General features: G+C 49.5%; 2 protein-coding genes across 9 annotated transcripts in view; one reads left to right on the forward strand and one right to left on the reverse strand.

Annotated features, from left to right (window-relative positions):
• Window positions 1-16,091, forward strand: part of PITRM1 (pitrilysin metallopeptidase 1) — a 31,083-nt gene extending 14,992 nt beyond the window's left edge. For 2 of the 6 annotated variants that reach the window (XM_060156299.1, XM_060156329.1), the window contains 13 exons: window positions 7,405-7,521; window positions 8,846-8,978; window positions 9,702-9,822; window positions 9,934-10,010; window positions 10,249-10,414; window positions 10,708-10,808; window positions 12,107-12,227; window positions 12,522-12,578; window positions 13,050-13,162; window positions 14,198-14,323; window positions 15,119-15,264; window positions 15,496-15,598; window positions 15,681-16,091. In XM_060156299.1, coding sequence (XP_060012282.1) covers window positions 7,405-7,521; window positions 8,846-8,978; window positions 9,702-9,822; window positions 9,934-10,010; window positions 10,249-10,414; window positions 10,708-10,808; window positions 12,107-12,227; window positions 12,522-12,578; window positions 13,050-13,162; window positions 14,198-14,323; window positions 15,119-15,264; window positions 15,496-15,598; window positions 15,681-15,774 — 1,475 coding nt within the window. In that variant the 3' untranslated portion in view covers window positions 15,775-16,091. Of the gene's footprint in view, window positions 1-7,404; window positions 7,522-8,845; window positions 8,979-9,701; window positions 9,823-9,933; window positions 10,011-10,248; window positions 10,415-10,707; window positions 10,809-12,106; window positions 12,228-12,521; window positions 12,579-13,049; window positions 13,163-14,197; window positions 15,278-15,495; window positions 15,599-15,680 lie in introns of those variants that run through there. The other 4 variants (XR_009541874.1, XR_009541876.1, XR_009541877.1 and 1 more) reach the window with 4 other exon arrangements.
• Window positions 16,092-16,199: 108 nt separating this feature from the next.
• PFKP (phosphofructokinase, platelet) overlaps window positions 16,200-25,215 on the reverse strand; it is a 132,795-nt gene continuing 123,779 nt past the window's right edge. The window contains exons 17-23 of one of the 3 annotated variants that reach the window (XR_009541880.1): window positions 23,667-23,831; window positions 22,458-22,519; window positions 22,027-22,138; window positions 20,928-21,027; window positions 17,138-17,240; window positions 16,479-17,044; window positions 16,200-16,323 (exon numbers count right to left, since the gene is read on the reverse strand). Coding sequence is in view for 1 of the 3 variants with exons in the window: in XM_060156350.1 (XP_060012333.1) it covers window positions 16,897-17,044; window positions 17,138-17,240; window positions 20,928-21,027; window positions 22,027-22,138; window positions 22,458-22,519; window positions 23,667-23,831 (690 nt within the window). In the remaining 2 variants the exon portion in view is untranslated. Of the gene's footprint in view, window positions 16,388-16,440; window positions 17,045-17,137; window positions 17,241-20,927; window positions 21,028-22,026; window positions 22,139-22,457; window positions 22,520-23,666; window positions 23,832-25,215 lie in introns of those variants that run through there. The other 2 variants (XR_009541879.1, XM_060156350.1) reach the window with 2 other exon arrangements.

The following is a 25,215-nucleotide window of genomic DNA, read 5'->3' on the forward strand; positions in this document are numbered from 1 at the left end:
CTCCATTGTGTATCCTTGCCTCCTTTGTCATAGAATAGTTGACCATAGGTGCGTGGGTTTGCCTCTGGGCTTTCTATCCTGTTCCATTGATCTGTATTTCTCTTTTTGTGCCAGTACCATATTGTCTTGATTACTGTAGCTTTGTAGTATAGTCTGAAGTCAGGGAGTCTGATTCCTCCAGCTCCGTTTTTTTCCCTCAAGACTGCTTTGGCTATTCACGGTCTTTTGTATCTCCGTACAAATTTTAAGATTTTTTATTCTAGTTCTGTAAAAAAAAAAAAAAAAGCCATTGGTAGTTTGATAGGGATTGCATTGAATCTGTAGATTGCTTTGGGTAGTATAGTCATTTTCACAATATTGATTCTTCCATTCCAAGAACATGGTATATCCCTCCATCCCTCCATGGTATATCCCTCCACTAAACTAAAGTTTTGTGTCATTTTTAATTTCTTTCATCAGTGTCTTACAGTTTTCTGCATACAGGTCTTTTGTCTCCCTAGGTAGGTTTATTCCTGGGTATTTTATTCTTTTTGTTGCAATGGTAAATGGGAGTGTTTCCTTAATTTCTCTTTGCCATTTTTCATCTTTAGTGTATACAAATGCAAGAGATTTCTGTGCATTAATTTTGTATCCTGCAACTTTACCAGATTCATTGATTAGCTCTAGTAGTTTTCTGGTGGCATCTTTAGGATTCTCTATGTAGAGTATCATGTCATCTACAAACAGTGACAGTTTTACTTCTTCTTTTCCAATTTGTATTCCTTTTATTTCTTTTTCTTCTCTGACTGCCATGGCTAGGACTTCCAAAACTATGTTGAATAATAGTGGCGAGAGTGGACATCCTTCCTTGTCTTGTTCCTGATCTTAGAGGAAATGCTGTCAGGTTTTCACCATTGAGAATGATGTTTGCTGTAGGTTTGTCACATATGGCCTTAATTATGTTGAGGTAGGTTCCCTCTATGCCCACTTTCTGGAGAGTTTTTTTTTTTTATCATAAATGGGTGTTGAATTTTGTCAAAAGCTTTTTCTGCATCTATTGAGATGATCATGTGGTTTTTCTGCTTCAATTTGTTAATATGGTGTATCACGTTGATTGATTTGCATGTATTGAGGAATCCTTGCGTCCCTGGGATAAATCCCACTTGATCATGGTGTATGATCCTTTTAATGTGTTGTTGGATTCTGTTTCCTAGTATTTTGTGAGGAATTTTGCATCTATATTCATCAGTGATACTAGTCTGTAATTCTATTTTTTTGTAGTATCTTTGCCCGGTTTTGCTATCAGGGTGGTGGTGGCCTCATAGAATGAGTTTGGGAGTGTTCCTTCCTCTGCAGTGTATTGGAAGAGTTTGAGAAGGATGGGTGTTAGCTCTTCTCTAAATGTTTGGTAGAATTCACCTGTGAAGGCATCTGGTCCTGGACTTCTGTTTGTTGGAAGATTTTTAATCACAGTTTCAATTTCATTACTTGTGATTGGTCTGTTGATACTTTCTTTTTCTTCCTGCTTCAGTCTTGGAAGGTTATACCTTTCTAAGAATTTGTCTGTTTCTTCTAGGCTGTCCATTTTATTGGCATAGAGTTGCTTGTAGTAGTCTCTTAGGATGCTTTGTATTTTTGCGGTGTCTGTTGTGACTTCTCCTTTTCATTTCTAATTTTATTGATTTGAGTCCTCTCCCTCTTTTTCTTGATGAGTCTAGCTAATGGTTTGTCAATTTTGTTTATCTTCTCAAAGAACAGCTTTTAGTTTTATTGATCTTTGCTATTGTTTTTGCTGTTTCCTTTAGGTGTAACGTTAGATGGTGTTTTTGAAATTTTTCTTGTTTCTTGAGGTAAGCTTGTATTGCTATAAACTTCCTTCTTAGAACTGCTTTTGCTGCATCTCATAGGTTTTGGATCATTGTGTTTTCGTCGTAATTTCTCTCTAGGCATTTTTTGATTTCCTCTTTGATTTCTTCAGTGATCTCTTGGTTATTTAGTAACATATTGTTTAACCTCCATGTGTTTGTGTTTTTTATGGTTTTGTTGCCTGAAATTGATCTCTAACCTCATAGTGTTGTGGTCAGAAAAGATGCTTGATACGATTTCAATTTTCTTAAATTTACTGAGGCTTGATTTGTGACCCAAGATGTGATCTATCCTGGAGAATGTTGCATGCGCACTTGAGAAGAAAGTGTAATCTGCTGTTGGATGGACTGTACTATAAATCTCAATTAAATCTATCTGGTCTATTGTGTCATTTTAAGCTCATGTTCCTTATTAATTTTCTGTTTGGATGATCTGTCCGTTGGGGTAAGTGAGGTGTTAAAGTCCCCCACTATTACTGTGTTACTGTCGATTTCCTCTTTTAATTAGCAGTTGCCTTATGTTTTGAGGTCCTCCTATGTTGGGTGCATATATATTTCTAATTATTATGTCTTCTTGGATTGATCCCTTGATCATTATGTAGAGTCCTTCTTTGTCTCTTGTAATATTCTTTATTTCAAAGTCTGTTTTATCTGATATGAGTATTGCTACTCCAGCTTTCTTTTGATTTCCATTTGCATGGAATATCTTTTTCCATCCCCTCACTTTCAGTCTTTATGTGTCCCTGGGTCTGAAGTGGGTCTCTTGTAGACAGCATATATATGTGTCTTGTTTTTGTATCCATTCAGCGAGCGTGTGTCTTTTGCTTGGAGCATTTAGTCCATTCACTTTTAAGGTAATTATCGATATGTATGTTCCTATGACCATTTTCTTAATTGTTTTGGGTTTGTTTTTGTAGATCCTTTTCTTCTCTTGTGTTTCCCACTTAGAGAAGTTCCTTTAGCATTTGTTGTAGAGCTGGTTTGGTGGTGCTGAATTCTCTTAGCTTTTGCTTGTCTGTAGCTTTTGATTTCTCCATTGAATCTGAATGAGATCCTTGCCGGGTAGAGTAACCTTGGTTGTAGGTTCTTCCCTTTCATGACTTCAAATATATCATGCCACTCCCTTCTGGGTTGTAGAGTTTCTGCTGAGAAATCAGCTGTTAACCTTATGGGAGTTCCCTTGTATGTATGTTATTTGTCGGTTTTTCCCTGTTGGTTTCAATAATTTTTCTTTGTCTTTAATTTTTGTCAATTTCATTACTACGTGTCTCGGTGTGTTTCTCCTTGGGTTTATCCTGCCTGGAACTCTCCGCACTTCCTGGACTTGGGTGGCCGTTTCCTTTCCCATGTTAGGGAAGTTTCGACTATAATCTCTTCAGATATTTTCTCATGTCCTTTCTCTCTCTCCTCCTTCTGGGACCCCTATAATGCAGATGTTGTTGCATTTAATGTTGTCCCAGAGGCCTCTTAGGCTGTCTTTATTTCTTTTCATTCTTTTTTCTTTATTCTGTTCCTCGGCAGTGAATTCCACTATTCTGTCTTCCAGGTCACTTATCCGTTCTTCTGCCTCAGTTATTCTGCTATTGATTCCTTCTAGTGTAGTTTTCATTTCAGTTATTGTATTGTTCATCTGTTTGATCTTTAATTCTTCTAGGTGTTTTTTAAACATTTCTTGCATCTTCTCGATCTTTGTCTCCATTCTTTTTCCCAAGGTCCTGGATCGTCTTCACTATCATTATTCTGAATTCTTTTTCTGGAAGGTTGCCTATCTCCACTTCATTTAGTTGTTTTTCTGTGGTTTTATCTTGTTCCTTCATCTGGTACAAAGTCCTCTACCTTTTTATCTTGTCTGTCTTTCTGTGGATGTGGTTTTTGTTCCACAGGCTGCAGGATTGTAGTTCTTCTTGCTTCTGCTTTCTGCCCTCTGGTGAATGAGGCTATCTAGAGGCTTGTGCAAGTTTCCTGATGGGAGGGACTGGTGGTGAGTACAGCTGGCTGTTGCTCTGGTGTGCATAGCTCTGTAAAACTTTAATCTGCTTGTCTGCTGATGGGTGGGACTGGGTTCCCTCCCTGTTGGTTGTTTGGCCTGAGGCGACCCAACACTGGAGCCTACTGGCTCTTTGGTGGGGCTAATGGCAGACTCTGGGAGGGCTCACGCCAAGGAGTACTTCCCAGAAATTCTGCTGCCAGTGTCCTTGTCCCCATGGTGAGACACAGCCACCCCCCGCCTCTGCAGGAGACCCTCCAACACTAGCAGGTAGGTCTGGTTCAGTCTCCTGTAGGGTCACTGCTCCTTCCCCTGGGTCCTGATGCACACACTACTTTGTGTGTGCCCTCCAAGAGTGGAGTCTCGTTTCTCCCAGTCCTGTCGAAGTCCTGCAGTCAAATCCTGCTAGCTTTCAAAGTCTGATTGTCTAGGAATTCCTCCTCCCGTTGCCAGACCCCCAGGTTGGGAAGCCTGACGTGGGGCTCAGAACCTTCACTCCAGTGGGTGGACTTCTGTGGTATAAGTGTTCTCCAGTCTGTGAGTCACCCACTTAGCAGTTATGGGATTTGATTTTACTGTGATTGCACCCCTCCTACCATTTCATTGTGACTTCTCCTTTGTCTTTGGATGTGGGGTATCTTTTTTGTTGAGTTCCAGTGTCTCCCTGTCGATGATTGTTCAGCAGTTAGTTGTGATTCCTGTGCTCTCACAAGAGGGAGTAAGTGCATGTCCTTGTACTCTGCCATCTTGAACCAGTCTATTGTGAAATATTGAATATAGTTCCCTGTGCTATACAGTAGGACCTTGTTGTTCATCTATTTTATATATAGTAGTGTGTATGCTAATCACAAACTCCTAATTTATCCCTCTTCCCTTTCCCTTTGGTAACCAGACGTTTGTTTTCTATGTCTGTGTGTCTGTTTTGTAAATAAGTTCATTTGTATCATATTTTAGATTGCACATATAAGTAATATCATGATACTTGTCTTTCTTTGTCTGACTTCACTTAATATGATAATCTCGAAGTCCATCCATGTTGCTACAAATGTCTTCCATAAATTTAACATGCTAATTGTGATTAATATGATAAACTTCTGCCTTGTGAGTGCCAATTGACAGGTTCCATCTTCCTTTTTTTTTAATGGAGGAATAACTGACATAATGTATTAGTTTCAGATGTACGACATACTGATATGATACATTTGTATATTGTGAGATGGTCATCACAATTAGTCTAGTTAACATCTGTCACCACATGTAGTTTTTTGTCTTGTGATGAGAACTTTTAAATTTATCATCTTAGCAGTTTTCAAATCTCAATACAGTATTACAGACTTTAGTAACAGTGCTGTACATTACACCCTCAGGGCTTACTTAGAACTGCAAACTTGTAGCTTTGACCCCTTCATCCATCCCCCCCCCCCCCCCCCGCCCCACAACTACCAGTCTGTTCTCTGTATATATGAGCTTGCTTTTTTGTGTTTTTATTTTGTAGATTGCACCTATAAGTGAGTTCATAGGTATTTATTTTTCTCTATCTGACTTATTTCACTAAGCATAATACTCTCAAGGTTCATCCACATTGTTGCAAATTGCAGCATTTCCTCCTTTGTGACTGAGTAGTGTTCCACTGTGTGTGTGTATCACATCTTTTTTTACCCATTCATCCGTCAATGGACATTTAGTTTGTTTCCATATCTTGGCTGTTGTAAATAGTACTGCTGTGAACATTGGTGTGCATATATCTTTTCAAATTAGTGTTTTTATTTTCTTCAGATAAATAACCAGGAGTAGGAATGCTGGGTCATATGGTAGTTCTAGTTTTAATATTTTGAGGAACTGCCATACTGTTTTCCATAGTGGCTGTACCAATTTACATCCCACGAGCAGTGCACAATGGTTCCCTTTTCTCCACATCCTCACCAACACTTGTTATCTCGTCTTTTTTATTATAGCTATTCTGACAGGTGTGAGGTGATGTCTCATGTGTTTTGATTTGCATTTCCCTGAAGAGTGATGTTGAGTACCTTTTCTTATAGCTGTTGGCCATCTGTGTGCTTCTTTGGAGAAATGCCTATTTAGGTCCTCAGCCCATTTTTTAATTGGATCATTTGTATTTTGCTATTGAGTTCATTAAATATTTTGGATATTAGCCCCTTACCAGATAATATTTGATTTGCAAGTTTTCCCTCCTGCTGTGTACATGCCTTTTCATGTTGACAGATTCCTTTGCTGTCAGAAGCTTTTTAGTTTGATGTGGTCCCACCCATCTTCTGTCTGTGCTTATAGCCATTTGTGGCACAGAAGGTAATTCCATGCCTCAGCACAGACCGTGCGTTCCCTGAGTTGTCAGGCGTCTGGCCTGGCCGTGGAGGTACGTGTGAAGGGATGCAGGGCCTGGTTAAAGAGCGTGTTTCTGTCTTCCAGATCACTGCACAGTCCCTTAGGGAGGACACAGTGCTAGAGCATTTACTGTTAGGTCAGTAAGTCTTGAGTGTGGACTTCAGTGCAAAGAATCAGTGAGTCAGGGTCCAATCTGGAGATGAACACCAATGAGAAGTGGGAACGGGAGATTAATTTATTGGAAACATCAAACAATCTTCCAGTTTGGGGGTCTGTGTGTATCGTGTGAAGGGCCGTGGCTGGACCGTTGGGAGCCTGTGTCTGGTGGAGGAGAGTGCTCGCGGCCTCTGCTGCCCTGATGCATTCCCCCCCACAGAGGAGCAGCATCCAGACGGGAGCAGCTGAGCTGGGGCCGGTAGGTGTGTTCTCCAGGACAAGGACAGGAGGCCAAACGCAGAGAATGAGGAAGCGTCTGAGGGGTGGCGTTGGGGTGCTCTGCTTGACTGTGGGGAGACGGCCAGGTCGAGGGGCCTTGAAAGTGCAGGGGGTTCCTCAGAGCATGGGGAGCCAGGTCCTCGGGCTTCCACGGGGCACAGGTGGGTGCCTGGGAGCAGCTGCGCCGAAACCCCTCCGCGGGCCCGGGGACCCAGTGCTGGGGACTCGGGGAGGTAGGCGTGGGGGGTGAGGTGACAGCGGGAGCACTGACTTTACCCCGTGACGTCCCCCAGCTACAGCCTGGGGCCCCTCCCCATGGGCTGCCCAGTCTGTACAAAAGGGGCATCTACCCTCTGATCAGGCCCAGAAAATGTATTTTACCCATTTTTGTAATTTGTGAACTTTATGTAATTACAGAAGCATATTGCTGAGGTTTGTGAAAATGACATAAGAATAAACAAGCACAAAAGTTAGTAAGTTTCAATCCACTAGTTCAGTCTCTAGTAGAAAATTTTGGTTGGGGGCAGAGGGGAAACTGCTTGAGCAAACTGCTCCCCCCTTCCCCCAGCAAAATCGTTCTCTTAAATTGCTGAGAATGAGAATTAGGAAGAGAGCTGCCTGCCGAGCTGGTTATTATGCTTCTAAATCTGGTTTCCTGGGAAACCTGAACCCCAGTGCTGACAGGCTCCCCACACTTGGCATGGGAGAGGCTGAGTCTTAATGGAAGTTAATAAATAGGAGCTGAACTGAGTAAGAGCTTCTGAGTATCATCCTGGATGTTTATTCCCCTCTTAGGTTTGGAATTACAGGCGCAGCAAAGCCAACCTCAGGACGCGTCGTGTCTGCCCGCGTTGAAGGTGTCGGACATCGAGCCCCGCATCCCGTTCACTGAGGTGGAGGTGGCTCTGGCAGGTCAGTGGGGGGTCTTGGTGCCCCGGCTGGGGTTTAGGCTGCGTCTCAGCGTCCACAGGGGGAGAGTCACCAGTGGGTGTCTTCATAGGACATTCAAGCCCCGTTCCTAGTCCAGCTCAGTGATGGCAGATGTGGACTCGAGGGCCTGCGTGTGTTTTTCCCCGGGTGGGTCCGACAGGGCCGAGCTGCCTCTGGGGGCGGGGAGGCCTCAGGTTCCGCTGTGTGTGTGTTCATGCAGTTCTCAAGGGCACAGGCATCCTCTGGGCCCCTTGCCCACGCCCACTCCTTAGCCCAGCCGGGGTCCAGGGGCCCACAGCACTAGGTGTCGCATTGTGGGGCACGGAGGGGGTGGCAGCCGCTCCTTCCTGGCATCCCCCCACGTCTGCGCGCATCACTCGCTTCTGCTGGACACAGACATGCCCTGTGGTGCTGACGCTTCTCCACATGGCTGTGATGTGACTTTGCTGCTCCTTCCCGAGCAGGTCTGACAACAGCCTTACACCTTCTCTGGTTCCTGCGTCTAGTTTAGGATTCAGGCTGTGCGCGAGCATCCCTTTGACTTGTGTGACATGCCTGTTGTCGTCCCGGGGCCCGTCCCGTTTACCACACCTGATGCATTCATTTGCGCATGTACATGAGGTCTCCTCTCCGGCCCAGGCTTCTGGGAAGTGGGGTTCATGTGCCACTGATCGTTTAACCCCCTCAGGTTTGGTTTATCAGTGAAGTTCATTGTGTTCAAGGAAGGAATCAGTGAAGTAATTTGTCATCAGTAGATGCCTTAGCTCCTCCGCTGGTTCAGGGCACTGCGCTCGGGATGTAAAAAGTAGAACACACAGTTGTGAGGGACCTGGGGCCACAGAGGCCTGGGGTGTTGAGCGTGGTGGGTTCCAGTGTGCTGTGGGTCATGAGGGTCCTCGGGTTTGGGGACAGGACTTGTTAGGGGGTGAGTTGCGTTTGGGGTGGGTGAAAGTGAGGTCACCTGTTGTGGGAGTGGCCTGCCAGAGTCCCTGCCGATACCCAGGAGGGTCTGGGTGCAGGCGGGGAGGGCGGCTGGACTGCAGCTGGACTGTGGGGTGTTTAGAAAACCCCAAGAACGTTCAAAGCGCAAGGATTACTTAGCGTTGAAGACTTTCAGCTTTTGTTGTAATGAAAGTCCAAGAGGGAAATTTGTCTCAATTATGGCAAATGAATAGTGTTTTTTTGCTAATACAAAATGTAAACCATCATCCTTGAAAAGCTTTAGCATTTAAAAAATATTAAATGATGGTTACATGGTTAAAACTTTACTGGTAAAAATTATAAAGAAGTGCCTTTGCTCCTGCAGCTGGGGACATACCCGTCCAGTACTGCACGCAGCCCACCAATGGCGTGGTCTACTTCAGAGCCTTCTCGAGTCTGAACACCCTGCCCGAGGAGCTCCGGCCCTATGTGCCCCTCTTCTGCACCGTCCTCACCAAGTAAGGGGCTCCTTCTGGGGCGAAGACACGCATTTATAGAACTCTGCACGTCATCTCATATTTATTAGTGGATGTTTTCTGTGTGTGTTGTTTCAGTGTATCAGTAATCAATTTTCAGTGAGTCATTTTAATTTTCAAATCCCGTAGTGTTACAGAAAGATGGATGGTGTATTTGTTGAGAATTTTCCTTATGGTAATCATACTTTCTTACTAAAATACAGTACATTAAAATATTTATAAATGTAGAGCACAAGGTATTACAGATATAGCTATATCTCAACAACTGAGTTCTTTTTAAGATTATGAAGAGATGATTATTTTCATCAGAAAATGTAAGCCTTTAAACTATGACGTGTAGGCCTGGGGTCACCCCCGGAGGAGGTGAACCTTTCCCGAGTTCTCTGCCCTTTTATCAGTATGGCTCCCACCGCCTGCCCTTCCACGGCGGCATGGATTCAGGAAAACTCAGTCATCACCTCGGCTTGAATTAGTTCTTACATTAGGAACAGCGATTAGAAAGTTTCTTACAAAAGAAGTCGAAGTGACTTTCTTAAGGCTCGTTCTTCACATTTCACCCCCAAGACTACCTGACCAGAGCGGCTGCAGCCTGCAGAGTTTGGGGGTGGGGGCGGGAGCAGCTGCTGGGCTGGCAGGCGGTGGTTGGGGGGACATGCTGCATGGGAACCCGGCCCTCCCCGGTGACTCCATGCTCTCCCTGCACAGGCTGGGCTGCGGTGCCCTCGACTACAGGGAGCTGGCCCAGCAGGTGGACCTGAAGACGGGGGGCCTGGCTGCCACCCCCCACGTGCTCCCCGACGACTCACACCTCGATACTTACGAGCAGGTAGCCGTTTCCTCAGCACAGGGTGGTGAGGGTTGGCTTCTCCTGCGTCTTTTTTTCTTTTAAATTACATCATAATTAATTTCTTACTCTTTTTCTTCTGTCATGATTTAGGGTGTGCTCTTTTCATCTTTCTGCCTTGATAGAAACCTACCAGACATGATGCATCTGTGGAGTGAAATCTTTAACAAGTAAGTATTTGCAAAGACGTAAATCCCCAGACATGCCAGAGACCCGAGTCTGCCGGGTCCTGAGAGCGGAAGCTGCATGCCTTTGTTGGTTGTTGGTTTCTTTCCCCCTGTGACTCCTATGGACTCGTGACATCTCCAGGGGCGGTTTACATCATCTAAGAGCCTACACTTAGCAAATTTCCCTGCTGTTGAAGGGGGCGTGGCTGGGTCTCATTTACTACCTTTTCTTTCTCTGCAGCCCCTGCTTTGAGGCCGAGGAGCACTTCCGAGTGCTGGTGAAGATGACAGCTCAGGAGCTGTCCAACGGGGTCCCCGACGCAGGCCACCTCTACGCGTCCATCAGGGCAGGCAGGATGCTGGCACCCGCGGGGGACCTGCAGGAGACCTTCGGGGGGATGGACCAGGTGACGCGCTCAGGGGCGGCTGGGTCTCCGGGGCTCGTAATAGATTGTTCGTGTCTCAGGAAGGCTCACTCAAACTGGCCAAGTTTCATGGGGAAAAAGTTTTTTCGCTCACCCTCCTCCTTCCAGCCTGCAGCCCCTCCCGCACCCCCCAGCCCAGCAAGTACACGTCCCCCACAAGCACAGAACCTGGCCCTGCCGCTGCCCCACCCCGTATCCCCGCGGGACCCCGTATCAGGGAAGTCTTGTCCAGGCCAAGGGCGCGTCTATCTCTACCTGTCAGTTCTCTGGCTTAGGTGAGGCTCATGAAGAGAATCGCAGAGATGACGGACATCAAGCCCATCCTGAGGAAGCTCCCGCGCATCAGGAAGCATCTTTTGAACTGTGATAACTTCAGGTGGGGTTGCAGTTTGTTTCTAAGCAGAGACTCCATCCTCATCCTGTGTCACCACGTGTAGTTTTAGATGCTTCTTAGAAAACGCTTGGGAGACTACAGAACCGTTCTAGACTCCAGATGTTCTAACCATGAAAGAGCTGTTTTATACAGAATTTGAACAAGTGTCTTGGGAGGTGGGGAGGAGGGCAGGCTGCTTTAACCTGGAGCCACAGGTGGACTCCCTGCTGCATGAGTCAACAGCCGATGTTCCGTAAATGAGCCTCAGCGAGACCCCACCGAGGTCCTCTTGCCTGAGGCCACGGTGAAAGCGCAGAGGTTCTTGAGAGTAATTGTGCACCAATTTGGGGTGAACACCAGCCTCTGCACGTGGTCGGCCTTCAGCTCAGGTTGTGACACGAATGAGACTTAAAGGGGACGACAGCTGTTGAGGTGGCAGCACCCGCCTCACCACCAGCGCCGCTGCCTTAGATGAGCTTGCAGCTCCCTCCCTGGAACACGCCCCAGGACGTTGGCCCGGCAGTTCTTGGGAGTCACTAGCAGGCTCTCCCGGACCATCTGGGCAGCGGGAGGTTGGGGCCTCTGGCCAGCAGAGCTGGTGCCCAGTTAGTTCCTGGGCCGCCCGTGCACTCACGGCTGGAGTCTCAGGGAACTTAACCACGGGGACCTTCTCTGTTTCCTCCATGAAATAGTCCTTTGCAGGTTTAGGGCAAGGAAAGAGAGCATGTTTGCAAAGCAGTTGGTCTAGAGCCTAGAACACGTTGTCATAGTACCTGTTATTTCAACGAAAATAGACTTAGTATTTATGGCCAAAACCAGAAAGGATACAATTTGTCAGTATGTATGATGGTGTCTGTGATTCTGTAGAGTTCAGAAGAGCCACAGAGAAATGTTTTTGGGGAGCGTGGCAGTTCTTTGCCTACTCACACTTTTCTACTTTAATGACCGGTTCATTCTGTTCCAGACAGTAATTACGTTTTCAGTCCTCTGATACTGCAGCCCTGAAGGCACTGTTGGAGATCTAGTTTCTGCGTCCTCCTTGTTCTCAGGAGAGCACAGCGTTTAGCGGAGCTGGCTGCTTATTGTCTAACACACTGAGATAAGGGACAGGCTTTTTTGTACCTGGAAAACATGTGGTGAAGGAAGACGGCTGTAGTGTTGCCTTGTTTTGCTGCTCTTTTATTCGGTTTTTGTTTTTGAGCATTATTTTGTATGTGATTCATTTTTGTTTTAATTATGCAAAATGTAACATTTTAATTTTTCATAGTAATGGTTTTCTGCACATAGACTTTTTTAAACAGATGTTCCGTGAATGCTACTCCCCAGCAAATGTCTCAGGTGGAGAATTCGGTGGACAACTTCCTCAGGACCCTTAGCCGGAGTAAGAAGGAGCGGAAGCCTGCGCACCCACACGTGGTGGAGGTGAGGTTGTGCCCCCTGCCCGCCCGCCTGCCCGTGGGGCCAGGAACCCCAGTGAATCCAAACCCTGTAGTTTGGCCTTCGATCCTGTGCTCCCCTGTAGCCACTTGAGCCTTGCAGTGAAGTCTCCTGATTGGAGGACCACTTGGGCTGGGGATGCAGCAGCCTCAGAGCTTGAAGCCTTGAGCAGATGTGCCCTGACGCTTGTTGTGAGCTCTGTGCACTTCCTGGAACGTACCTTACCTGTCCACGTGAGCTTAGGTATTTACTCATTTCTCTGGGAAACTTTACTTTCAGAAACCTGCACCTAAGGGACCTGGCAGGCACTCCCCATTCACGAGGAAGCTGGTGACGGTGAGTCCCTTCTGCTTAATGCCCTGCCCGCTGCGCATCCGTGGGCCCTTCCGTCACCAGCTGGGCGGTGTCGGGTAGGACCGCTAGGTGCTGTCTGTGGACGCCTTGTGTTCAGTCCACCTGTGTTTAAACGTCACTGCCACATAGGGGTCCCCTCCCCTCCTGTGCGCCCTGCTGCCCCTGAGCTCTGGTGGCTGGCCTGGCTTGTCCTTGGGGAGTGACCGAGCAAGATCTCACACACTGCCCTGGGAATGGCGTGGCATGAGATGGTCCCAGGGGAGTCTGGGTTGGGGGTAGGATACCTCATTCAGCTGTGAGGTGAGGTGGTGCAGGACGAGGTCATCAGTGCCTGGCTGTTACATGTGGGGACGTGGCTGGTGCCACCCAGGGCGTCGCAGTGCGGGGGGGCTGGGTACTCGGGGCACCTGCCCAGCTGGCCCCTGGGCCACACGTGACGGCCTCTGCCCCTAGGACCCCACCTTCAAGCCCTGCCCGCTGAAGACGCACTTCCAGCTCCCGTTCCCAGTCAACTACGTAGCCGAGTGTATCCGGACTGCCCCGTACGCGGCCCCGGCCCACGCCAGGTGCGAGGGTGTGGGGCGCCGCCGGGACGCTTAATGGTGGGTGCAGAGCAGGTGTGGAGCGCGGCGCTGCCGCCGGGCTCACGGGAAAGTGTGTCTGTGGGAAGTGTCATCACAGCTCCGCTTTTCCATCAGCTTGTTTCCGTGTTTACAGGAATCAGACACTCTGCCACGCCATCAGGAGTAGGAACGTGTGTTTCAATGTTGAATAGAAAGATGTAGTTGAATAGAAAGATGTAGGTTCAGAAACAAAAACGAGGTACCTACTCCTGGGTGCTGGGATTATAAGTGTTTTTTCCATTCTTCTGTATTTTATAATTTCCCTTACGTAACAGAAAAGTTTCTGAAAAAATGCGTGGAGGGTGGACCCCCCCCCGTCCTTGTTGGGGATCAGGGCCTATCTGCATGGGGTCTCCACCCTCTCCTGGAGCCTCGGGTTCACTCCTCCACCCGCGTCCCCTCTGCCTGCGTCGCCTGCTCTGTTGTAGAAAAGACCAGTCGGGGGGCTGGGGGGCATGAGTGGGCAAGGCCCCCGTCGGGTCGGCCTGGCTGCTGTCCTTCCGGAACCACCTCGGCTGTGCTGGGGCAGCAGCTGTCACTGCTCACGATGGAAGTCATGGGGACGTGGGACCCCTGATAGAAGCTCACGCTGTTGGAGTGTTTTCTGAGGGAGGGACGCCTCGTGTGTACACGCGTGAGTGCACAGCTGACGCAGGGGTTTAAGTAAGTGATGGGCCACACGTTCACCTGCATCATGGAAACCACTCACTGCTAAACGTTCCGTGTGCCGCGGCAGGTCGAGCAGGAGGGACGTTCCTGTCCCACCCCTGTCACCCAAGCCTCTCTGAAAGTTCATCTTTCTCATGTTTTTCTCCTATTTTAAAATTTAAAAAGGGTCATGATGTATGTATCACTTTACTTGGTTCTAATTTTGTTCTCAGACACACTTGCCATTGTCTTGGGTTACTGTGTGTTATATATTCAGTACTGCCCTGCCAGCTGCATTGTTTTTAACTCACGTTTTTTTCATCTTTTCAGTCTCAAGATCCTGGCACGCTTGATGACGGCTAAATTCTTGCACACGGAAATTCGAGAAAAAGGCGGTGCTTATGGTGGAGGCGCCAGACTCAGCTACGGCGGGATCTTCACGCTCTACTCGTACAGGTGAGTCGGGCCGTCTGGCCCCAGTGTTCTCACACGCGGAGTGAACTTCAGAAAAACGCTTCGCCTGTCGTCGCTGGGCCGGCGTGTAACCCCACCCAGCAAGGTCGTTTAGGCTGCAGGCCTTAGGGACAGTGGGAGGGGACAACAAATAGCTCTGGGGTTTGGTAACCAGGGTGTGTAAGGAGATGACCTGGAAGCTCTCCGGGGCTGGGCTAGGTCTTCAGGCCCAGACTGTTCCGCCCTTTTACGTCTCTGTTCTGTGGCCCTGCTGCCTCTCTGGCACGTCCGAGATGGAGGGTTTCTCTCTGGCCCCGACTGCTTCATGTCCCGTGACATGGACTGATGTGGTCGTGCGGGGGCTGCGGGTCTTGAGGGACATGAAAAATGAGGCGTTTCCCACAAGATGCCCTCAGGACATGCACGTGAGAATGAGGGGCCTTGGAGCTCTTTCTGTTTAGGGGAGGACCCCAGAAACTGGCCTCTGAGGTGATCATTGCGCTGTCTGGGTGCATGTTATGAGCGTCTTCTGTTCCTTCCGGCTGGTCCCCCGGCTCTCCTGTCCTGGGTCACAGTGGTGTAGTCAGTGATCAGGTGGCGAAGTGCGGGTGACAGGTGAGGTCTGCACGGAGAGTGTCGGTGGCTTGTGTGGCCACATGTTAATTTCCAGAGTGCTGGGTTGTCTGGACTGTTAAAACAGCATTAACAACCCCGAAGCATGGAAGAACTGAAGTCATGCCTGGGTGTCCCCTATACTTTTTCTGCCAAACATGTGAGTCTGACTCCTTGGGTCTCCAGGGACCCGCATTCCACGGAGACGCTGCAGTCCTTCCTGAAGGCCATCGACTGGGCCAAGTCTGGGAGGTTCACGCAGCAGGACATCAATGAGGCAAAGCTCTCTGTCTTCGCCGCCGTGGACGCTCCGGTGGCTCCTTCAGACAAAGGTATCTGGCGTAGGTAACGTGCCTCGAGCCGTGGTGTCAACAGCCGGGACCCCACGCGGCTCCCCGGGCTCGCGCCCTCCCAGCCTCCACGAGACCGTGCATCTCAGCCAAGTCGGGAGGAGAGCGTGCTGCGGGCACGTGACGGGCAGCGGTGTGACCTTTGGTGGAAACAGGCTGTAAAGGGCCAAGGTGGCCACATGCCCCTCTATCATATCGCTTGTGCTCACTCAGGCTTGGACTGCTTCCTGTATGGCCTCTCAGATGAGGCGAAGCAGGCGCACCGCGAGCAGCTCTTCGCTGTCAGCCACGAAGATCTGGTTGACGTGAGCAACAGGTGAGTAGGGGCCAGGTGGTTTAGTGCCCAGACCCTGCGCCCCCTGCTGCTGCCTGGGTGACCCCCACCCATCCACCTGCAGGTACCTGGGCGCCGGGAGGAGCACACATGGCATGGCTCTGCTCGGACCAGACAATGAGAGCATCGCCAAGGACCCGTCGTGGATAGTTAGATAGCAGCTGACCCTGACTCCATGGGACTTGGCCCAGCCTTAGGCCTCCTGACACTGAGCTCTGTGCTTTTCTGACCTTTATTATTTTTTTGCAAAACTCTTGATCATATGTATATGTGATCATATATATGTATATATCATTCTTATGATTTTGCCTGGCAAGTCAGACGAAAACTCTTGTCTTGAAGAAGGAAATAATCATATACTAAGTGCCAGAGATGCACAGATTATAGTTTTTCAGACTTTCTAATGCTATGAATGCTTATTTTACCTGTTAATCCTAGAACATGTATTTTAAAAATAAAAGGTGACTCTGACCTACCTATGCTTTATAGTCATTATTATTTTAAATCACTTTTTGTTAAAGCAGTTTTTAGGGCCTTTATGGAAATGCACGAGCAAAGGGACAGAGGTGTCCCGATGTCTGCTCTCCACTCACCCTGGCGGCGGGGCTGCACCAAGGCCGCGGCTGCGGTGGACAGGCCTGGAGGACGTGGGGCTGGGGAACAGCATCAACTCTGACTCCGGGATCTGACTCCTCCACCCGGTCAGGCTGTCGGACAGAAAGGAAACTGCCGGCCCTGCCTTGAAAGGAACTGAATCCCCTCCTCCGCCTCCTGCAGGTGCACAGCAGGGGCAGACTCAGCTCATGTCTAAAGACTCAGGTGTGCATCCACCCCTGCCCCCCCCCCGGGGGTATCACCTTACCTGGCGCCCTGGTCCAGGGCCCTCCCGGTGCACTTGGTGAGTCACCCACGCGCCTGCCAGTCAGAGTGACACCTCTTTCCTCCGGGTGCCTCTGTCCTTGCCTGTCTCCTGGCTCCCCAGTTCTCTAGAAAACATGTGCCTGTATCTGCCGACAAAACCCTGAGAGCCACTCACACCCTGAGGTTTTCAACTCCCACTTAGAAAACAAAGAAACCGGGCACTGTGGTTGGCTTTTAGCAAACATTTAATTCTGCGGGAGCCAGTTTGTGAAGCAGGACACACAAGACAGCACAGCTGACACCCCGTGCGGGGGGCCAGGGGACGGGGAAGGTGGGCCGCGCTCAGGGTTCACTTGGACGATGCTCACGTAAAGTGCTCATAAATAACTTAAACGTTACAAAATGGGCAGGTGGGGCGTCTAGATGGTGGCAGGCTCCTCGGGCCCACGAGGCTGCATGGGCTCTAGCTGGCCCGCGTCCGACACCTCGAAGCTGGCCTTGTACTTGGCCAGGATCTTCATGAGGGGCCGCAGCTTCAGCCACCACTGCTCCTTGGGGATCCTGTGCCTGTGGGAGGGGGAGGGGCAGCTGAGCAGGGCCTGGGCCCCCCACCCAGCAGGCCTCCCTCCCGCTCCCTCCCACAGGGCCCCGTGCACTTACACGAAGTCCGTCTCCTCCTTCAGCTCGGCCACGGGCTGGAAGAGCAGGTTTCTTTTGCTTATTCCCAGCACACAGACGGAATCATCACTTACAAATCTTTTTCCTATAAGACAGAAAAATGTAAGAAAATGAGGGGGTGAAGTCAAGGTATCGGCACAAATAACCAACGTCTGGAGTGAGGGGAGGACGAAGTGCTGCGGGCACTGAAAAGAAGAGGGTATTACAAAGATTTTCATGCTAAATTTTCTGAAAATTTAGATAAATTTAGAACTTCGTGGAAGATAAAAGACAGATTCAAGGAACAAACACCAGCAGGTCTATAAACACTGAAGAAATTCAGCTGTCTGCTTTCCCTGCACAGAAAGCAGAGCTGGGATGCAGGTAGAGGTTTAGCAAACATCCAAAAATCAAAACAAAACTTGCCTTAGAAATGCTCTGCCCGGGGAATCCCCCCACCCCAGCCTCTTAGACGCTAGAACAAGGCTGCCCACCCCCACCACAATGGACAGGGACAGAGCGGATGGGGCCAGCCTGCAATGAGAAGAGCATGCCACAGCCGGGGGTGTCGGGCGCACCCCAGGAAGGCGAGGTGGCCTTAGCACTAGCAAGTCAGCTGAAGGAAGTTCAAGTGACCGTCTCATTCGACGCAAGTGTTATTATCATAGCCTTCCCAACTGAAAAACTACTTAATGAACATCAGAGGTATCCAGTAACTATCAAAGACCATCAGCAAATAGTAAGTTGCAGAAAGAAAGACTTCAGTTAAATATTAGTAAGAATTCTCAGTCATGAAACATTGAAGGCGTTCCTTGTGCCATTAGGGTCGAGAACAAGACAGGAGTTCTGCTGTCACTATGTCAGGATTTCTCTGGAGGGAACACAAACACCCACAAAAAGTATCAAGGAAAAAACTAAAAGGTTGTATACAGATGCCATATGTGTGGATAATAAGAACCAAAAAACTACAAATTACTAGAATTGAGTGTGTAGAAAGTTACAGATTGCAAAAATCAGTGTACAAAAATGAGTTGTTTCTGTACACCAGCTATAAGAAACTAATACCATTTGCAATAATATATATTTTTAATAAATTTATTTATTTTTGGCTGCATTGGGTCTTCATTGCTGCTCGCAGGCTTTCCCTAGTTGTGGTGAGCGGGGGCTACTCTTTGTTGTGGCACGTGGGCTTCTCATTGCGGTGGCTTCTGTTGTTGCCAAGCACAAGGCTGTAGGCGCACGGGCTCAGTAGTCGTGGTGCACAGGCTTAGTTGCTCCGCAGCATGTGGGAACTTCCCAGACCAGGGATTGAACCCGTGTCCCCTGCGTTGGTAGGGGGATTCTTAACCACTGCACCACCAGGGAAGTCCCATACAATAATTTATTTTTAAAATCACTAAGTCAGGAATAAACTTATCAAAAGATATGCAAGATCTTTATGTAAAACAATGCTTTAATAAGATAACAAAAGGCCTAAATATATGGAGATTAAATGTTCATGAGTTAGAAGTTCAATACTTTAAAAATGTCAGTTCTTCCTCCAAATGATTTATTATTTAAATGTAACCACCACCACCCCCAAAACAAAAAATCCAACAGAATTGATGGACCTTGACACGAAGGGCCAGGAATAGCCAAAACTGGAAGAAGGCCCAGGTAGGACTTGCCCTACTAGATATTAGTAATTGTTCACAAAACTGGAACATTGGCACAGATAAGTAACTGAATGCCAAAACATCAACCTAACAATCCAAAAATAGTGCCTTAAGTTTTTGGATACCTGGTCTATGATGGAGTTTATACTGCAGGGTAGGGGAAAAAAATGGATTTTTCAATGACTGGCACTCAAATAACTGTACACACGGAAAATATTACACCTTAAACTGCATATCAGTTCAAGTGGATTAGACAGCTAAATGTAAAAGGTGAATATTTTAGTAACACAAAAAGCTCAAATTTTCAAGGACAAAGTTAAAAAAATTGGGTACATTAAGATTAAGAGCACTTGGGATTTCCCTGGTGGTCCAGTGGTAGAGAATCCGCCTTCCAATGCAGGGGACATGGGTTCGATCCCTGGTTGGGGAACTAGGTTCCCACACGCCACAGGGCAGCTAAGCCCAGGTGCCACAACTTCCAAGCTTGTGCCGCGTGCCGCAAACTACAGCCCACGCACCCTGGAACCCACACGCCACAACTAGAGAGAAGCCCGCATGCCACAACGAGAGATCCCATGTGCCGCAGCTAAGACCCAGTGTGGCCAAAAAAATTAAAAATAAAATGAATGTTAAAAAAATTAAGAGCGCCTCATTAAAAGATAACCTTGCAGAAAATGACAGGGTTTGCCACAAATGGGAGACACACGTCTGCAACATGTGACTTTAACAATATAAAATACGGACTTCCTTATAAAATATTAAAAATTCCTCTAAAATCAAAATATTTTTAAATCCTAAGATGATATAGACAAAACAAGAAATCATCGGATAACATGAAGCAGTAACAGAATAAACAAGAATGATCCATAGGCAGGAAGGTCCTGGCATTTCCCTCATAACCTAGAGGTTTAGCCACTTACAGCCACGGTGGGGGGGTGGGGGTGGGGGGGGGCCCTGTCTCAGTCCCACCCAAGTCCCACCCAGCATCACAGCAATACTTCAAAGGTGACGGATCCATCGGGTGTGGCCCAGGGAGGGAGGGGATCTTGTCCTGGAGGCGAGCCTGGGGTGGGTGAGACTGGTCTGGAGAACCCGGCCCAGGGTCAGGGCAGGATCCAGAGGCCCTACAGGGAAACACACTCTGTGCTTCTCTCACCTAAACCACAAAACCAGAGCCTTGGAAGGTTTAATCCTACGAGGTCAAACCCTGAAGGAGAGCCGGGGAATGACATCACCAAATCACGAGGTTGCTGCCAGTGGGACAGGATGGAGTCAAACATGGAGGGAGGACCCACCAAGGAGGACATAGTCCAGGCACCTCCCCATCCTCCGTCATTTTCTCCAAAAAGAGAGGCCATAAGGAATCAATGAAGAAGCCAAGTATCTTAAGTAAAAGCCAGTTCAGAGCGTCCACGAGGCAAAGAAACACAGCCAGGAAAGCTCCCATCTGGGGTCTTGCTAGCAGAGCCCTCACTGTAAGGCCAACTGGCCCGAGGCAGGGGAACACAATCAGATTCACAGGTTGCATCAGACCGACATTCTCCGGACCACCCAGTTCCAGAAACTGCCCTGGAGACATTCCGGACCACCCAGTTCCAGGAACTGACCTGGGGACTTTGAACCTGGCCCAGCCTTCCCGCCTTTCGAGGGGCGGGACTAACGGTCCCCCAGGATACCCCAAAAGACCACCAAATAAGGAATACCCTGCACACGCCTTTCCCTTCTTCCCCTATAAAGTCTTGCCCAACTCTCGCCCGGGTGCGGACTTCTCGGGCCCCTTTCTCTCGGACCAGTGAACCTCGCCCGGGAGCGCTCCCTAATGAAGCTCCCTTGAAGCTTTCCTCTGTTTCACGGTGCCCTTTGTTAAGATCTGACCTTACACTCACGAGCTGGCAGTTTTCCATTAAAGGAAGACAGATGTTGCCACGTGACTGGAACGCCTCCCTCAGTAATGAGCATTTTGTTTCATTAATTACTTTTATTCCTAATTATAGCCTGAGTCTTAAGCAGCAGCCACAGAGTTGAGTGAGAGCTGATTCTGTCCCATGCAGTCCAAGGCTGGGTGGAAGCCAGGGAGAAACGGGGGCCCAGAGCACGGCCCCCCCAGCGCTGCGGCCGCCCTGCTGCCCACTTGGTACCTCTCCCCGCCGGCTCCTTCAGCTTCGTGCTGATCCACTGCATGGCTCTGGCGGAGATTTTGGTTCCAAAGTTTCTATCAAATGGAGAAGGCGCCCCACCCTGTTGGTGGTTAGAATTACCTGAATGTTAGTTACACAGCGACACCTTTCTGGCTGTTAGTTTTTTAAAATGGAATAGAAATTAAAATGACTATTTAACAAAATTCACATCACATTTCTGAGAGACTCAAATTTGTAAATATGGGTTTTGGGGGGGTTTTGTTGCATATTTCTATCTCCTTGTATATGGCTGGGACCAAACAAACCAAAACAAACCCCATAACTCCTGCAGCCAAAGCCCAGCCCATCAGGCATCTCAGTGCTTCCCCGAAGGAGGAGGCTTTTAATCAACCAACAGGTCACGGAACATCTCTGTTATTTTAGAATCTTTAGCAGGATTCCTTAACCTTGTTTTGGGGTAGGTTACGGGGGTGGGGAGGGGTGGTCACGGTTCCTTTAAGAATCTGATCAACTCTGTGGGCTCGCTTTCACAAAGGCGCACACACGCCCACCAGTCCATTACGTAGTTTCAGGGGATTCAGTGCATTAATGGGCCCTGAGCTACAAGTTCCTAAGACACAGGACTGAGTGGTGGTGATGGACAGGCCTGCTGTCAGGGGACCGGGTCCCTCCACACCCACCACCTGCCTTGTCGTCTGGGTGCATTTATATGTGTACCCCAAGATTTTTCCCAAATCGCTCCAATTTGATGGAAATCTCAAAGAAGTATCATCTGTCTGAGATTCCAATTTAAATGGGTAACAAGGCCTGAAACTGGATCAAGTACTTAATTTGAATGTCTATCCACTCAACTGGTGTCACTATTTATATGAAAGTGGATGGTTTTCCTTAAAAAGCCCATCTGCCCAGATATCACAAACAGTGGAAAGGATTCCTGAGGCTGGTGATATCTGGTGTAACAATAACACAGTTCAGATGTTGATTTTAATCATCTTGGAATTTACCCATGAATACACATTCTTTTCCAAAATGGCTAAAGTAGGATACCCATCTGAGAAAAGTCACAAGCATCTGGCCGCCTCCCTAGCCCACGGCCCACCTGCTGCATGTGACCCAGCACGTTCTTCCTGCAGTCGAACACCCCCTTGCCCTCCTCTGAGTAGAGCTGGTAGATGAAGTCGGTGGTGTAGTTTTCACTGCAGCTCTCGTTCCTGAAAGACATGGCAGCTCGCTCCCATCCTGCCCGCCGCTGCACATGGCCTTCTCTATTAAGGTCAGTGGCTTAAAGAAATGACTTGCAGAATCTTAAACAAGAAAACTGACTACACAGCAAAAATGAATTTTTAAAAATCACCGTCCAATGATTTAAATGCCTGCAATTCTGAACACAAAGCAGCACAGTGACTCCACTCATTTCTCCAGGATTCAGAGCGATATTGTGCAGAGAAGTGGCTGCTCGCGGTGGGTTAGGTGAAGCGGGTTCTTTCTGAGCAGCCGGGGCGCAGCTGGGGGCAGCCAGAGGCCCCTTACCTGAGCACGAGTCCCCTCTGGATGGTGGTCTTCATCTTCTCCGTCAGGTGCTCCACGTTGGACTAGGAAAGAGTGTTGTTCCCTTAGGACACTTTCATTAAGCGCCTACTGTGTGCCGGGTACTGTCCGGCCCTGTGACAGTGGCAGCGGGGAAGTCGGGGCAGCTGCTCCGAGTTCACCTCGTAGCAGAGAGGACAGCAGACGCGTGACGTATCAGCTAGTGACAAACGCCAGGGAACCTGTAACCCAGCAGCCCACGGCCACGGCAGGGGGAGGGGGGTGTCACTGAGTCAGTGCCACGCATGGCGTCCATGGGAGACGCTTGCCCAGATGAACGGTTTCCCTTGAACACATCAGTGTGTGTATTCCATGTACTCGCCTAGAGCTGCTACTTTCCTCCACGGCTCCTGATCCATTTCCATGACAGTGTTTTCTATCTCAGAGGAAAATACCTATTACCTGACTTTATACAGAAACTCGTAAAACTGCCTACCAAGCATTTTCAGGCCAGGAGAAACCTAGAGACTCAAATCGGTGCACAAATTTTCTAAGGAAGGACTGTTGTGTCTTGAGAAAGGAAATGTGCAAGAAAGGGAGAGAGTGACACAAAAGCAAACATTTTTAGAAAGAAGCACGCTGCAGGTAGTGAGTGTATTTCCTGTCCTGGTTTTAGCTGAAAACACCTACTTTGCTGCGTCCCTGCCTGGTCAAGCCTCCCCGGTGGGCGCCGGGCAGCCCTCATGATGTCCTGCGGTCCCAGGGAACGAGGGGCTCCTCTGGGCAGAGGTGCTGTCCTCCAGCTGCTGCACATTTCGCCCCACTCAGCCCCACAGGGACACCCGAGCTCTGGCCTTGTGTGTACCCCACAGCCTGGACATCCGTAGCCATCAGCCGGCAAAGCACCGGGCCCCCTGAACACGTCCGCATCCCTGTGGGTGTGGGGCCTTCCCAGGAAGGGCGATAACTGCTTCGTAGACAAGAGTGTAAGAGACAGAAACTTACAAGATGGGGTTAAAGAGCAGCAGGTGCCCTGAAATGTGTCTGTTCCTGCTGTTACCCTGTCACCGCGGACAGAGCCCTAACGCGTCACTGGCGTGAGCGCCGTCAGAGAACGGGAGGGGGGGGGCGGCGGGTGCCCGAACCTGGCGCATCACCAACGCCTCTGTCGACCCATCAGGCGGCAGCGCCCCCAGCCCTGTGTCCGCGTACCTGCAGGTCCCGGATGTCGAAAGGCTCCTCGAAGATGTAGGCGGCATCGGCGCCGGCAGCCAGCGCCCCCATGTTGGCCAGGTAGCCGCAGTAGCCCCCCATGGTCTCGATGATGAAGACGCGGCGCTTGGTCCCGCTGGCCGACTGCTTGATGCGGTCACACGTCTGCACAGAAGGACACGGTCAGGCCACGTGGGACATCATCCTACAGCCCGGCCCTGACCTCGGTCGGTGCGCTGGGGCCCCTGCGCCCTCTGCCCGCGGCCTCGCGGGGCTGCGCTGCCGGGCTTGTCGGGCTCGGGCAGTGGGCAAATCCCTTGCTTTATTTTCTCCTGGAAAGCCCCGTGGACGCTTGGACCTGGCTGTCCTCAGTCTATCCCTGGACTACTTCCCGTGGGGCATCTCTCCCCAGAGCCAGACGATGGTTCTAGACCTGCCCCCAGAAGACTCGCCGATACGCAGATGGTCGTCCCCCCCACGCCCCCACCCCAAGGAAACGCCTGCACCGGGCCCTCGGGGACACAGAAACCCGTCCAGCCACCGTCCTCTCTCGGGGGAGCCTGCAAGACCCCTGCCCTGGTCTGTCCACCACACACGCTCGTGTCTGGATCTGGCCTCGCTCAGCCCTTCAGGAGCATCACACCAGTCTCCCCTGCCGCCTGCCCCAGGGGCCTCTCACAGCCTGCTCGTTGGGGCTGGACTGCGGCCCCCAAAGACACCCAGGGCCTCGTGCCTAGAACCTGAGACTGAGCCCTTATGTGGGAATGAAATTCAGGATGCATGGTCGCCAGGACTGCAGGTCCCCTCTGCCAGGGGCTCTGGTGACACCTCGAGGCCTCTCTCCACAGGAGTCACCACAGCACAGGTTTCTGCAACTCAGTAATTCTCTGATTCGGGGGTGGGGTGCCTTCCTCGCTAGACTGCAAATCCCATGAAGACGGGAATCACACAGTCAGTGCTCAGTAAGTGTCTGACAATGAAAGAAAGAAAAGCAGGCAGCATCCTGCCCCATCCATCAACCAGTCACGGGTAACCGTACAGGGTTCCCTAAATCAGTCCGAACAGCTCTGAGTCCAGAATGAAATCTTAAATGGGGGGTGGGGGCTTGGGAGACCAGGGGTCACGTTTCGGGGAAAAGAGGTTTGTGCACCAAAGTATAACACCACCCATGTGGAGGTCCTCACTCCAGTGCTTTGGGTTAAACGAGAAGGAGCGTTTTGATGAACAAACACAGGCTCCCTTCCATCTATTCCTTACTATACTTTCAATGTGTTTGATGGATCGTCACCCTCCCCAAATAGTTAGATTGATTTAATCAAAATTCAGTGCGCGCTTCAGCCGGTGGGCAGCTCTGTGTTCTCCAGGAGCCAAGATAGGAAGAAGAAATCGCATCAACGCGACCCATCTTGTCTTCCCGGTACTTAGGCGGGGATGTGGGTTCCCGGCAGTGCAGGGGTCACAGGGGGCGGGAGGGTTTCCACGGGCTCCTTTACGTGGCCTTCGAGCACTTAAACCTTCCTGCCTGGTCTTTGTCTCAGAGGAATTCAGG

The sequence above is a fragment of the Lagenorhynchus albirostris genome, chromosome 1 (assembly GCF_949774975.1).
Source record: "Lagenorhynchus albirostris chromosome 1, mLagAlb1.1, whole genome shotgun sequence".
Taxonomy (NCBI): Eukaryota; Metazoa; Chordata; class Mammalia; order Artiodactyla; family Delphinidae; genus Lagenorhynchus; species Lagenorhynchus albirostris.